At 39.0% G+C, this 15,203-nt stretch overlaps 2 protein-coding genes across 2 annotated transcripts in view; one reads left to right on the top strand and one right to left on the bottom strand.

Annotated features, from left to right (window-relative positions):
- Positions 1 to 15,203, bottom strand: part of ZFAND3 (zinc finger AN1-type containing 3) — a 320,844-nt gene that overhangs the window by 286,348 nt on the left and 19,293 nt on the right. The gene's annotated exons all lie outside the window — the stretch shown is intronic.
- On the top strand, positions 578 to 3,870 carry LOC116761751 (elongation factor 1-alpha 1-like). Its single transcript, XM_032647942.1, is given in 2 exon segments — positions 578 to 1,432; positions 1,435 to 3,870. Coding segments are annotated over 2 exon segments (1,410 nt in total). The 5' UTR covers positions 578 to 993; the 3' UTR covers positions 2,406 to 3,870.

Below are 15,203 nucleotides of genomic sequence, written 5' to 3'. Positions count from 1 at the left end.
TTATCACCGTTCTCAGTAAGAAAAAGCAATACAGCAATTCTTAAAAGAATAAGTTATGTTTCCTCGAGGGGAGTGGGGACTAGGAAATCTTACGTTCTTCCTCTAGAGTTTATTTTCTTACATCATTAAAAACCTTTCCCGTAAACAAATTTTATTCATGTTTTCTACCCCTTTACCACCAACAACAAAATTAATTTACCTTGGAACTGTGTCTAAGCATGGTGAATTTTAACCCAGAAGATGAATGAGTAATGAGAAGGGTGTTCTGTAATTATTACCTCTCCCTCTCAAGATTGCCACTGCATCAGCCACGCCACCAGTAGAAGATTAAAGATGGCCCCCAACTGTCTGCTAGGCCTCTGACTGAGAGATGCAGTCCAGTCCCCATCCTCACTCTCACCCCCTTGAATCTGGGCAGGTAACTGCTTTGACCATTACAATATGGAAGAAGTGATGCTGCACCAGTTTCCAGATGAGCCTGTCAACTGTGTGAAATAATAATAAATTGCTTTTTTAAGGCCCTAAATTTTAGAGTAGTTTGCTAAGAAGCACCAGATAACTGGAACAGTAACCATGTCGCAGCTCCAGCTTTCAGGGCTTTCACCACACCACAACCAAAATACTGTTTCACTTATAAAAGGAAATAAAAACCCAGAAGTTACAATGTATTAGATAGGTTTCTAACAGAATATGCTGTCAACTCTCAGAGCATAAAAAAGACGACCGAAGTGTCCTAATTCCTCCTAAGAAATGCAAAATGACCTAACATCAGTCAAGTTCCTCTGAAAGGTTATAAAAATCAAACTCCTTGAGTATACCCAAGTGATGCATTGATTCTTTAAACCAAAGAAAACCCTCTGGTCTGGAAGGTTAGATACCAGGAAGTAGTCATCTCCGGAAAGTAGTATTTAAAAAGGAAGTGAGGCCTTTTTCACAATGGGTTTGCCGCCAGGACACAGGTGTTGTGAAAACCACCACTAAACCTAAGCAAAAATGGGAAAGGAGAAGACCCACATCAACATCGTTGTCATTGGACACGTAGATTCGGGGAAGTCTACCACTACTGGCCATCTGATCTACAAATGTGGTGGGATCGACAAGAGAACCACTGAAAAGTTCGAGAAAGAGTCTGCCAAGATGGGAAAGGGCTCCTTCAAGTATACCTGGGTCTTGGACAAACTGAAAGCTGAACGCAAGTGTGGTATCACCACTGATATCTCCCTATGGAAATTCGAGACCAGCAAGTACTATGTGAACATCATTGATGCCCCAGGACACAGAGACTTCATCAAAAACATGATTACAGGCACATCCCAGGCTGACTGTGCTGTCCTGATTGTTGCTGCTGGTGGTGGTGAATCTAAAGCAGGTATTTCCAACAATGGGCAGATTCGTGAGCATGCCCTTCTGGCCTACACTCTGGGTCTGAAACTGTTGTTAACAAAATGGATTCCACTGAGCCACCCTACAGCCAGAAGAGATATGAGGAAACTGTTAAGGAAGTCAGCACCTATATTAAGAAAATTGGCTACAACCCCGACACAGTAGCATTTGTGCCAATTTCTGGCTGGAATGGTGACAACATGCTGGAGCCAAGTGCTAACATGCTGTGGTTCAAGGGATGGAAAGTCACCCATAAAGATGGCAATGCCAGTGTAACCACAATGCTTGAAACTCTGGATTGCATCCTGCCACCAACTTGCCCAACTGACAAGCCCTTGCCTTTGCCCCTCCAGGACGTCTACAAAATTGGTGGTACTGGCACTGTCCCTGTGGGTCGAGTGGAGACTGGTGTTCTCAAACCTGGCATGGTGCTCACCTTTGCTCCAGTCAATGTGACAACTGAAGTGAAGTCTGCTGAAATGCACCATGAATCTTTCAGTGAAGCCCTTCGTGGGGACAATGTGGGCTTCAATGTCAAGAATGTGTCTGTCAAAGATGTTCATCGTGGCAATGCAACTGGTGACAGCAAAAATGACCCACCGACAGAAGCAGCTGGCTTCCCAGCTCAGGTGATTATCTTGAACCACCCAGGCCAAATCAGTGGCGGATATGCACCTGTGCTGGATTATCACACAGCTCACATTGCTTGCAAGTTTGCTGAGCTGAAGGAGAAGACTGATCGTCGTTCTGGGAAAAAGCTGGAAGATGGCCCCAAATTCTTGAAATCTGGTGATGCTGCCATCATTGATATGGTTCCCGGCAAACCCATGTGTGTTGAGAGCTTCTCTGACTATCCTCCTCCGGGCCATTTTGCTGTTCGTGACATGAGACAGACGGTTGCTGTGGGTGTCATCAAAGCAGTGGACAAGAAGGCAGCTGGAGGTGGCAAGGTCACCAAGTCTGCCAGAAAGCTCAGAAGGCTAAATGAATATTATTCCCAATACCTGCCACCCCAGTCTTAATCAGTGGTGGAAGAACGGTCTCAGAACAGTTTGTCTCAATTGGCCATTTAAGTTCAATAGCAAAAGACTGGTTAATGATAACAATGCATCGTAAAACCTTCAGAGGAAAGGAGAATGTTTTGTGAACCATTTTTTTTGTGCGTGGCAGTTTTATTAGTTTTTAAAATCAGTACTTTTTAATGGAAACAACTTGACCAAAACTCTGTCACAGAATTTGAGACCCATTAAAAAAGTTTAATGAGAAAAATTTTAAAAAGTAAGAAACAACTTTCATTTTATGCTATATACAACTCTGACTTGCTTAAAATAAGCATGTAATACTTTTAAATTTTTAAAAAGATACTTCCTTTGAAAAAAAACAAACCACTGTAGTCCTAACAACTTTTAAATGCCTTTTTGGTGCACTAAGATGATGGCAAATGCCATTCTTAGCTATGCTTTCACAGAATGAAAGACGGTATCAGCCCCCAAATAGATACCTATTTTTAACAATGAGTAGACCCTGGGCTCTAACTTATTTCTCTTTCTCACCCCACCAGCCACATTCTCCTGCACAGTATGGCACTTCCAGTTAACACAGTGCCCAGCAAAGGGAGGAGGACTGTGAAAGTGGAAACGGCTTTGACTTCCTTCTTTCAAGCTTTGACGGGTACTAGGTAAAAGGAGAACAGTTTCAGAACTTCCCCCATGCCTCCAGCAACTCTGTGCTAGGCCTCCTTGCAAACCATTTCCCATGGTGTTCTCCTCGAGGCCTCTGCCTTACTCCCAACCCCCAAAAAATTAGCAACACGGCTGGATGCATATGAAAAAGATTGGCAAAAAGTCAAATCAGAAAGATGAGGGGCTGAAAAAAAAGAAGAATAGTTTCTCCCCTGAATATCTTTAAGTTTTCATAAACTATCCATATCTCTAACCCATTCTCTTTAGACCAATTCCTTGCTCCTAAGAAATTCCATCAGGAAACAGATAAAGGAAAGATGAAATTCAGAACATTTTGCTCTGCTTCTGGTTATTAATGTCAAGTAAAGAACCAAAGTGGAAAGTAAATAACCACAAGAAAAGTTACAAGTTTTTGAAATTATCACAGGTTTTGTTAGGTTCTTCTCTGACGTATCATTAAGCATTGAGGACTCACTGTTAGCTATAAGCACTTGCAAGGGCCCTTCCCAACCCTCAGTTTATCAGCAGATTCCCTAAAAGGATAGAAACAAAGGTTCAGCAAGTTTCAACTACCAATATTTCTTCCAAAACATCATTTATTAGAGTCTTATGATCTCAGATTCAAGTTATTCCACTTACTAAACCCTAATATTCCAATTTAGTTTCTCTCAGAGGAAAATACACAATACACAAATCAAGATAAAATATGAACTGATAAATGAGTTCTATAAAAACTTGATAAACAAAGAATAATGTAAGTACGGTTTAGCAAATTTAGATGTTAAAAAAAAAGATGAGTCAAAAATGACCAAAGGGGGCTTCCCTGGTGGTGCAGTGGTTGAGAATCTGCCTGCTAATGCAGGGGACACGGGTTCGAGCCCTGGTCTGGGAGGATCCCACATGCCGCGGAGCAACTAGGCCCATGAGCCACAACTACTGATCCTGCACGTCTGGAGCCTGTGCTCCGCAACAAGAGAGCCCGCGATAGTGAGAGGCCCGCGCACCGCGATGAAGAGTGGCCCCTGCTTGCCACAACTAGAGAAAGCCCTCGCACAGAAACGACGACCCAACACAGCAAAAATAAAATTAATTAATAAACTCCTACCCCCAACATCTTCTTTAAAAAAAAAAAAATGACCAAAGGATCACCCGTGCTAAATACATTAATAATACAGAGCAACTTGGAGAGCAAGAGATTGAGGAGAGGGAATCATGTAGCGTTATTTTTAAAGCAGTACAACGTGTGCGAAGTTAAGAGATAATCTTTTTTTTTTTTTTTTTCCCCCAGTACGCGGGCCTCTCACTGTTGTGGCCTCTCCCGTTGCGGAGCACAGGCTCCGGACGCGCAGGCTCAGCGGCCATGGCTCACGGGCACAGCCGCTCCGCGGCATGTGGGATCTTCCCAGATGGGGGCACGAACCCGTGTCCACTGCATCGGCAGGCAGACTCTCAACCACTGCGCCACCAGGGAAGCCCTAAGAGATAATCTTATCACACCCAGCATTAGTTCCACATCTATTAACTTTGGGGATATGTTCCAATCCGTTTTTTGTTTTTTTTTTAAGAAACTACAAGGATCCACACTGATGGTAGAAAAATTATCAGAGCTTTGTGTTAAAGAAACATGGGATGTCTGATCCAGAGAAGAAAAGGAAAAAAGGTCTCGTTTACCAAAGATTGTTGGATATATTAAAGGTTTTTTTAATGAGAAAAATGCCAAGTAAATGCAAAACAGGCTCAAATGTCAAGTCTTTAGGCAAACACGGTCTCTGAACAAGAATACAGTGGACCACAAAGTTCCCAAAACAAAACTCTCATATTAGCTCTCAAGTGTTGCCTTTGGCTTCAGGGAGACAGGCACGATTTTACAAAATTGGACAAGTGAGGACAGGCACACTTTTGTTTAAAAAGCAAATCACCTTAATAGTCAGCAGACAGTGGGATAAAGGCACTAAGATTTTAAAAAAATCATCTCCTAGTAGAAATCAACACATAATGGATCAGATGGTTTTGCAACTGGGGTGTGCAAAGGGCTAGGGTATCTCACAAACCGTACCTAAAATCAAATCAAGGCAACTAGAAAAAACAAGGCTGGAATACAAAGTTACCTAAGAAAATTACAATCAATTCTAGCCCATTTCCTGATGTCAGGTAAGAATGCTTGCTGATAAGTGACTTTTGTAGTTATAATTTAAAAAGCAAATTAGGGTATCTATAAACAGGAGAACAGAGAAACAAAATAGTGGTATATTCACACAATAGAAACTATTAAAAAGTACACAATAAAAAGGAACAAACTACTGATATACCCAAGACTAATGAATATCAAAACATTACACTAAGTCAAGGAAGCCTTATAAAGAGTACATACCATGTGATTCCATTTACATAACTTCCAAATCAGGCAAAACTGATCTACAGTAGGAAAAAAATTTTTCCCAGGGAGGGAAGAACAGGGAGCAGAATGACTGGAAAGAAACATGAAGGAACTTTTCACAGTGAGAGTACAATATAATATAGTATATACAATATGATGTATATCTTGATAGAGGTTTGGGTTACACAGATAAGTACATGTGTCAAAACTCATCAAACAGTATACTTAAGATTTTTCCGTTTTCCACTCTAAACTGTACTTCAAATTTTTAAGAAAGTTAAAAAGTTAATAATATGCATATTGAAATATTTGGGGGTAAATGTACCGATGTCTGCAATTTACTTGGAAAATAAAAAAATAAGATAGCAGAGTAGAAAGCAAATAAAGCAAAATATTACAGAATCTAGGTGGTAGGTAAACAGGTGTACAATTTGTGTACAATTCTTTCAATTTTTGTTTTTCATGATAAATACAATTATTTCATGATAAAATGTTAGGCAAAAAAACAAAATTTGATATTAGAAAAAGTCTCTTTCCATTAAGCTATTACTCAAAGAATTAAGGCTCATTTGGAGCCTCTCTTTGGAATAGGGACTATCATTACCCACCTTCATTACTGGAGTAAGATATTTACTCAAGACCATCCAGTTCCCTCTGTGCTGATTCTTCTATCACCCAACAAACTTCTAACCAATTACTGTTCCTCAAGTACCCTGAATTCACAAAAGGGATGCTCTGGACTGAGGCAAACATATAAAAGCATTATAGTCACAGATGAAGTACAGCCTAAATCAATTGGTTCCGTGCTTTATTAATGTAATTAATCTTCCTCTTATCTCTGGTTTTTCTAATCAACTGGTCTCTTATGAGTCTGGTTAGCATAATTACCTCCCCAAAAGTCTTAGGAAACCTTCAATATAAGTTTCTAGTTTGGGAAGCAAAGGACCAGGCCACAGACAGCAATGTCTCAAAAACAGACACCAAGATTTCTCTGTTGGCGCAGTGGTTAAGAATCTGCCTGCCAATACAGGGGACAGGGGTTCGATCCCTGGTCCAGAAAGATCCCAAATGCCGCAGAGCAACTAAGCCTGTGTGCCACAACTACTCAGCCTGTGCTCTAGAGCCCGCGAGCCACAACTACTGAGCCCGTGTGCTACAACTACTGAAGCCCCCGCACCTAGAGCCCATGCTCCACAACAAGAGAAGCCACCACAATAAGAAGCCTGCGCACCTCAATGAAGAGTAGCCCGCGCTTGCCACAACTAAAGAAAGCCCATGCACAGCAACAAAGACCCAATGCAGCCAAAAATAAATTAATTTTTTTTAAAGTAAGTGTAAATTTGTAATTTAAAGGAAAAAAAAAAAGCAACACCAACCTTGTGAAGGTAACCATGCAGCCAGCTGGTTTTCTCACCTGTAAAATTCCGATATCTGTCTTGCCCAAAACAGGCTTGTGAGGATAACTAAGATAACATACATGAAAGCATTTTAAAAATAAAGTTCTACACAAGTGTTATATATTATTATGATTCCATGATGCTACTAACAACCTCTCAAAACCACCTGTGCTGCTGGACAAATAAGGAAAGAATTATTTAAACAGATCATTACCATAAAGGAATAAGGTCACTTAAGAGAACTTTCCAGCACGAACACCTGACCCACAGTGATTAGTGTTGACTCACAGATATCTCTATGAGTCAAGAACTACTATCCCCCATTTACAATAGGTCTTTTTGTCTCACCCACATTCAAGTACACAAAGTAATAGGAGAGACAGACACTGTTGAGTTTAATGGCTTACTGGCATTATTCTGGGAGTGCTACTAAATACCTCTTGCAAATCCAATGTTCACAACACTACTATACAATTAAAAAGGCCCTAATTCAAGCAGTTATCACCAAGTAAATTATCTTGTCCATTTCAAACAGATTCCCCATGAAGATCAGCAGCAGCACCTAAGGCTTTATATCACAACCAACCTCATCGTGGTTCTGAAAATAAATTTCTCCTAATCCCTATAGCTACTCAACAGATTCAGCATAACTTTAAGATTATTCATTTCAGGCTATAATCAAAAAGTCTACAAACAATACATGCTGCAGAGGATGTGGAGAAAAGGGAACCCTCGTGTTGGTGGGAATGTAAATTGGTGTAGCCACTGTGGAAAACAGTACGGAGGTTCCTTAAAAAACTAAAAGTAGGGACCTCCCTGGTGGCACAGTGTTATGAATCCGCCTACCAGTGCAGGGGACATGGGTTCGAGCCCTGGTCCGGGAAGATCCCACATGCCACAGAGCAACTGAACCCGGGTGCCACAACTACTGAGGCTGCATTCTAGAGCCTGAGAGCCACAACTACTGAAGCCCATGCACCTAGAGACCATGCTCCGCAACAGAAGCTACCGCAATGAGAAGCCTGCGCACCGCAACAAAGAGCAGCCCCTGCTTATGGCAACTAGAGAAAGCCCACGCACAGCAACAATGACCCAATGCAGCCAAAAATAAATTAATTAAAATAAATTTTACAAAATAAAATAAAAGTACAACTACCGTATGATCCAGCAATTCCAATTCTCACTATACAGTGGGAAAAAATGAAAACTTTAATTCGAAAAAATCCATGCACCCCAATGTTCATAGCAGCACTATTTATAGCTGCCAAGACATGGAAGCAACCCAAGTGCCCATCAACAGAAGATTGGCTTAAGAAGATGTGATATACATATACATATATATATATTATATATATATATAAAATATATATGTATATATGTAACGGAACATTACTCAGTCATAAAAAAAATTGCCATTTACAGCAACATGAATGAACCTAGAGAATAAGTCAGAGAAAGACAAATAAATATATCATTTATATGTGGAATCTAAAAAATAATACAAATGAATCAATATTCAAAACAGAACCAGACTCACAGACAGAAAACAAACTTACGTTACCAAGGGGAGGCGGGGGAAGGACAAATTAGGAATATGGGATTAACAGATATTTTATACTTAAAATAGATAACCAATAAGGATTTACTATATAGCACAGGGAATTATACCCAATACCTTATAATAACCCATAATGAACATAACCTGCAAAATAAACAAAAAAAGATTATTCATTCAAATAGGAAATAGTACCATACTTGAAGACAGGGTCATCTGCAGAAAACTGAGACATACTTAAGAATACAATTTCTCTCCCTCTCTTTTTTTTAAAGTAGTGATTGAAGATGAAAAAATAAACTTTCTTCTAAAAATTTTAGTTTAAGCCTAAAATTCTAGGCTCAAAGTTTATAATCACCACCTACCCTGTGGACAATAGAAACAAAAAGAAAAAGGGGCTGATTAAAGTTTATCCCAAGGCCTTCATCATTCACTATTTACTGATTAGTTATAATGTGCTCAGCACCATTATAAATTACAAAAGATACAAAAATGTATCCTTTATACAACCTTATAATAACAGAAATCTGGTAAGAGGCAGGAAATGCATACTAATTCCCTTGGCCAATTTTTCCAAGGGTCAACAAAGGCTCTTCTTTGTCCCACAAGCAATTCAACTGTACAAAAAAAATAAAAAATAAAGATGAAAATATTTAAACACTTGCTCTTCAACACAGCAATGACCTACCTAAAACAAGAGTTAACAAACTGTGGACATAAGTTATCTTTCATATCAGAATCTGAATACAAAATACCATTTAAAGCTCTTTTTTGATTCAGCAGGGCTCCCACAAACCACACATTTAAAAGCCAAGCCCAGCCAAAATCCTTGTAACATTTGGGAGGGAAAGTTTAAATTTCGAATGTTTAAATGGAAGAAAAGATGGCATGCTATATGTGAATAGAATGTGACAAATATTAAATGCAGTCCAGCTATTTGCATTTAACCTTCTATGTAAAGGAATTACCACTACTTACCAAGTAGTTTAGAATGGGAGTGTAGCATAGTGAAAGGAATGCAAGCTCTGAGGAGTCAGGCCACTGATTCGCTATGCAAAATCTTGGAAAACTGACTAAGCTTCAATTTCCTCGTTTGTAAAACAGGAAACCACTATTTCACAACCACACAATTCCTATGAGGATTAGGAAAATAATACATATAAAGTGACAGTCATCCTGTAAATGGCAGCTACTGCTTCCAGTATTAATGTATATTTGAGCTAACACCTTAAAAAAAAAAAAAAAGACTGAAACAAAAAGAAATTAGAAAATACTCTGAGATGAAAACAATATACCAAAAATTTACAGGATGCAGTTAAGGGAGTGCTTAGAGGGAAATTTATACCTGTCTATGCCTATATCAAAAAAGAAGAAAGATCTCAAATCAAACTAATCTTCCACCTTAAAACATGAGAAAAAGAGCAAATTAAATGTAAAGAAAGCAGAAGAAATGAAATAATAAAGCCGAACAGAAAGTAATGCTATAAAAAAAGAGAAAAACTATAAAGTAAGTGAAATTAAAAGTTGGTTCTTTGGGCTTCCCTGGTGGTGCAGTGGTTGAGACTCCGCCTACCAATGCAGGGGACACAGGTTTGTGCCCCAGTCTGGGAAGATCCCACATGCCGCAGAGCAGCTGGGCCTGTGAGCCATGGCCACTGAGCCTGCGCGTCCGGAGCCTGTGCTCCGCAACGGGAGAGGCCACAACAGTGAGAGGCCCGTGTACCGAAAAAAAAAAAAAAAAAAAAAGTTGGTTCTTTGAAAAAAATCAACAAAACTGACGAACTTGTAGCTGGACTGACCAAGAAAAAACAGAGAGAAGACCCAAATTATTAAACTCAGGAATGAAAGACAGGACATCACAACCAATGCTACAGATAATTTAAAAGATATAAGGGAAGATGACTTTGATGAAAAGGATAAATTTCTAAAAAACACAAAGTACTAAAACTCACAAGAAACATTAGAAAATCTGAATAGACCTACAAGTAAGGAGATGGAATTGGTAATTTTAAAACTTTCCACAAAGAAAAGCCCAAGCACAGATGGATTCACTGATGAATTTTAACAAATATTTAAAGAAGAATGAATACCAATTCTTCACACTCTTCCCAAAAAATGGAAGAGGGAATACATCCCTATTCATTCTATGAGCCCAGTATTACCCTGATACCAAAACCAGACAAAGATATCACAACAAAACAAAACTAGAAATCAAAATATCATATAGTCACAAAAATCCTCAGTAAAATACTAGCAAACCAAATCCAACAACAAATAAAAAGGATTATACACTAAGACCAAACAGGATTTATCTCAGGAATGCAAGGCTGGTTTAGCATCAGAAAATTAACCAAACTAATAGATCATGTAGTGAAAGATTAAAGGACAAAAAACCACATTACAGTCTGAATTATACACAGAAAAAGCATTTGACCAAATCCAATACCCCTTCATGAAAATAAAGAAATAAACTCAACAAACTAAGGATACAAAGGAACTTCTTCATCCTGATGAAAGGGATTTACAAAAAAGCTAAAATCATCACCACTGCTAACTTCATTACTTAATGGTGAAAGACTGAAAGCTTCCCCCATAAGATCCAGAACAAGACAAGGATGTCTGCCTTCATCATTTCTATTTAACCTTGTATTACAAAGATTGGGGGATAAAAAGAAGTAAAACTATCCCTATTTGCAGATGACATGATCTCGTATATAGAAACATCCTAAGGAATTCACTAAAAAATTACTGGAGCTAAGAAGTTCAGCAAGTTTGCAGGATACAAGAATACACAAAAATCAATTGTATTTCTATATGCTATCACCGCACAATCTGAAACTGAGTATCAAAACAAATAAAATAGGTATACGTTTAACAAAGGAGTGCAAGCCTTCTACACTGAAAACTATAAAACATTGTTAAAAGAAATTGAAGACATAGGACTTCCCAGGTGGTCCAGTGGTTAAGACTCTGCCTTCCAATGGAGGGAGCACGGGTTCAATCCCTGGTCAGGGAACTAAGATCCCACATGACATGTGGTGCAGCCAAAAACAAAGTAAAAGAAGTTGAAGACACAGATAAATGAAAAAAAAATCCCAACATTCAAGTGTAGGAAGACTAATACTGTTAACATGGCAACAGTCCCCAAATTAACCTAAGAGATGCAATGCAATCCCTTATCAAATTCTTAGCTGGTTTTGCAGAAACTGACAAGCTGATCCTAAAATTCATATGGAAATGCAAAGGACCCAAAATACGCAAAACAATCTTGATAAAGAAGAACAAAGTTGGAGGAATCACACTTTCTGATTTCAAAACTTACTAGAAAATAAGTATTCAAGACAGTGGGATATAGGCATCAATGGAATAAAACTGTGAGTCCACAAGTAAACTTTTACATTTATGGTTAACTGATTTTTGACAAGGGTGCCAAGACAATTCAATGGGGAAAGAATAGTTTTTTCAACAAATTGTGTGGGGGCAATCAGATTACCCACATGCAAAAGAATAAAGGAGGAACCCTGTCTCACACTATATACAAAAATTAACTCAAAATGGATCAACAATTTAAACAGCTAAGACTTCAAAACATAATTTTAATGATACAACATAGTTGTAAATCTTCATGATCTTGGATCAGGCAACATTTTCTTAGATATGACATCAAAAACACAAGCAACCAAAAAGAAGAAGATAAATTGGACTTCATGAGAATTAAAAACTTCTGCGCCTAAAAGGACACTATCTCAAAAAAAGTGAAAAACCACCTACAGAATGGGAGAAAGTATATGTAAATCATACATCTGATAAGGGACTAGTAACCAAAATATATACCAATAAAAAAAAGGTTTATAACTCAACAATAAAAACACATAACCCAATTTAAAAATGGACAAAGGACTGAACAAGCATTTCTCCGAGGAAGATATACAAATGGCCAAGAGGCATATGAAAAGATGTTCAACATCATTAGTCATTAGCAAAAGCAAATCGAAACCACAATGAGATGCTACTTCATACCCACTACGATGGCTATAATCAAAAAGATGGGCAAGGATATGGAGACACTGGAACCCTCATACGTTGCTGGTGGGAATATAAAATGGTGCAGCCACTCTGGAAAACAATATGGCAGTTACTCAAAAAGTTAAACATCGAATTACCATATCACTCAGCTTCCCCTCCTAGGTATATATCCAAGAGAGTTGAAAACAGGTGTTCAAACAAAAACTTGTACACAAATGTTCATGGCATTATTCATACTAGCCAAAAAGTGATAACAACCCACAATGTCCATCAACTGATGAGTGAATAAACAAAATGTGGTATACCGGGACTTCCCTGGTGGTGCAGTGGTTGGGAATCCACCTGCCAATGCAGGGGACACGGGTTCGAGCCCTGGTCCGGGAAGATCCCACATGCCGTGGGGCAGCTAAGCCCGTGTGCCACAACTACTGAGCCTGCGCTCTGGAGCCCACGGGCCACAACTACTGAGGTCTGCACACCTAGAGCCCGCCCACCACAACGAAGAGTAGCCTCCGCTCTCCACAACTAGAGAAAGCCCACACACAGCAACAAAGACCCAACGCAGCCAAAAATAAATTAATTAATAAAAAAATGTGGTACTCCCATACAAAGGAATATTATTCAACCATAAAAAGAAATGAAGTACTAATACATGCTACAACACAGATGAAGCTTAAAACCATTCTACTAAGTGAAAGGCGGCAGACACAAAAGGCCACATATTTTATGATTCCATTTATATAAAATGTTCAGAACTGGCAAATCAATAAAAACAGAGAGTTAGATTTGTGACTGCCAGAGGGAAAGAGCAATGTGGAGTAACTGCTAATGGGTACATGATTTCTTTTTGAGGTAAAAATTTTCTGGAACTTGATGGTGGTGACAGCTGCACAACTTTCTGAATATACTAAAAATCACTAAATTGTACACTTTTAAAGGATGAATTTTAAGGTATGTGAATTGTACTTTCTATGTTCAATAATGTAATATTAAGGCCATATTCAAAAATTTTCAATCTCTTAACTAGAAAATGATAATCCCAAGGTTTTAGCTGAAACAAAGAGCAGCAGCAGCACTTCAAACATGCATGAAATTCTGAGCCAGGAGATCAAGCACCACCTTTCTAATCTTTCTGGGTTAAAATACTGCAAGTTGCCCTTGTCTGCAGATCCAGCCAATGCCCTGGACCTTCTTGTCAGTCTCCATGTTGTAAAGCATCAGGGAGTCAAAACAGCTTCAGGCTGGGTATTCCAAAATCCAGCAACAGCAAGTTGCCAATATACTTATGAGACTATTAAACCAAAACCATATAATTTTAAACAAATTTAAAGTGTATCTTTGTGTATTTACCATTAACACATATTTAACATTAACGTATTTACCATTAACACAAAAGTATACAATTGTACTTTAATAAGAGCTCATCTAAAAATTCAAATGACCCAACTGTCCTTGATCACAGAATTCAAATGCTGAAATGCTTAAAATTCCTTAAAGTCATAACATAGCAGTCACATAGCTAAATAAACGGAAAACTTTATAGAAAATAACATGCAGCAAAATAGTATTTTCACAATACCTGAAAAATGCAGTTTGACCTTAACTCTCAATCACACTATGTACGGACTAATATGTACTCTCTTGTGTCGTACTGACACACAACCATAATAATGAGTAAAACAGTACAGATCAGTATCAGCCAAGAAGTGTGTGCCCTCATATTACTTCAGATCTCACTTAATTTTTCATAAATATATACTGAACTTTATTTTTAAGAAACAAATTTTACTACCTCCCACATGATCAGTTTCTTTCTATGCCATCCCAACCTATGGGCAGGAGGTGGGGGGGGAATAGAGAGAATATATCTACCTATTGTCTTCAGCAACACAGATGCACTTCAAAGATATAACATGCAATTGGAAAGACTTCAGAAAAGACATCTAAATATCTATAGGGATGGAAGTGCAGACTAAACAGACTTCTTTCTAGAAAACCCAAAGCTGAGAAAGGAGGATTAAATCTATAAAATTAAGTAAAATATCAAGACAAATGAGGTGAGTGCAATCTTGTCCACCAGAAACTAAAGGACCTAAGAACAAGGTACCTCTTAAAATCTAAGATGTTGGAAGTTCAAGCTTTGGTTTTTTAGAAATATAACCTAGAGTAGGAACCAAAATGGTGGAGTAGAAGGACGTGCTCTCACTCCCTCTTGCGAGAACACCACAATCACAACTAGCTGCTGGACAATCATTTACAGGAAGACACTGAAACTCACCAAAAAAGACACCCCACATCCAAAGACAAATGAGAAGCCACAATGAGACAGTAGGAGGGGTGCAATCACAGTAAAATCAAATCCCATAACTGCTGAGTGGGTGACTCACAACACATATACCACAGAAGTCCACCCACTGGAGTGAAGGTTTGGAGCCCCATGTCAGGTTCCCAACCTGGGGATTCGGCAAGGAGACGAGGAATTCCTAAAGAATCAGATTTTGAAGGCTAGTGGGATTTGACTGCAGGACTTCGACAGAACTGGGGGAAACAGAGACTCCACTCCTGGAGGGCACACACAAAGTAGTGTGCGCATCAGGAACCATGGAAAGGAGCAGTGACCCCAGGGGAGACTGAACCACACCCACCTGCTAGTGTTGGAGGGTCTCCTGCAGAGGCGTGGGGGGGGGGGGGCGGGGTTGTGGCTCACCGTGGGGACAAGGACACTGGCGGCAGAAGTTCTGGGAAGTATTCCTTGACGTGAGCCCTCCCAGAGTCCGCCATTA

This window comes from Phocoena sinus, chromosome 11, assembly GCF_008692025.1.
Source record: "Phocoena sinus isolate mPhoSin1 chromosome 11, mPhoSin1.pri, whole genome shotgun sequence".
Taxonomy (NCBI): domain Eukaryota; kingdom Metazoa; phylum Chordata; class Mammalia; order Artiodactyla; family Phocoenidae; genus Phocoena; species Phocoena sinus.
The sequence above is the reverse complement of the archived record's forward strand: the minus strand, read 5'-3'. Positions and strand labels throughout refer to the sequence as shown.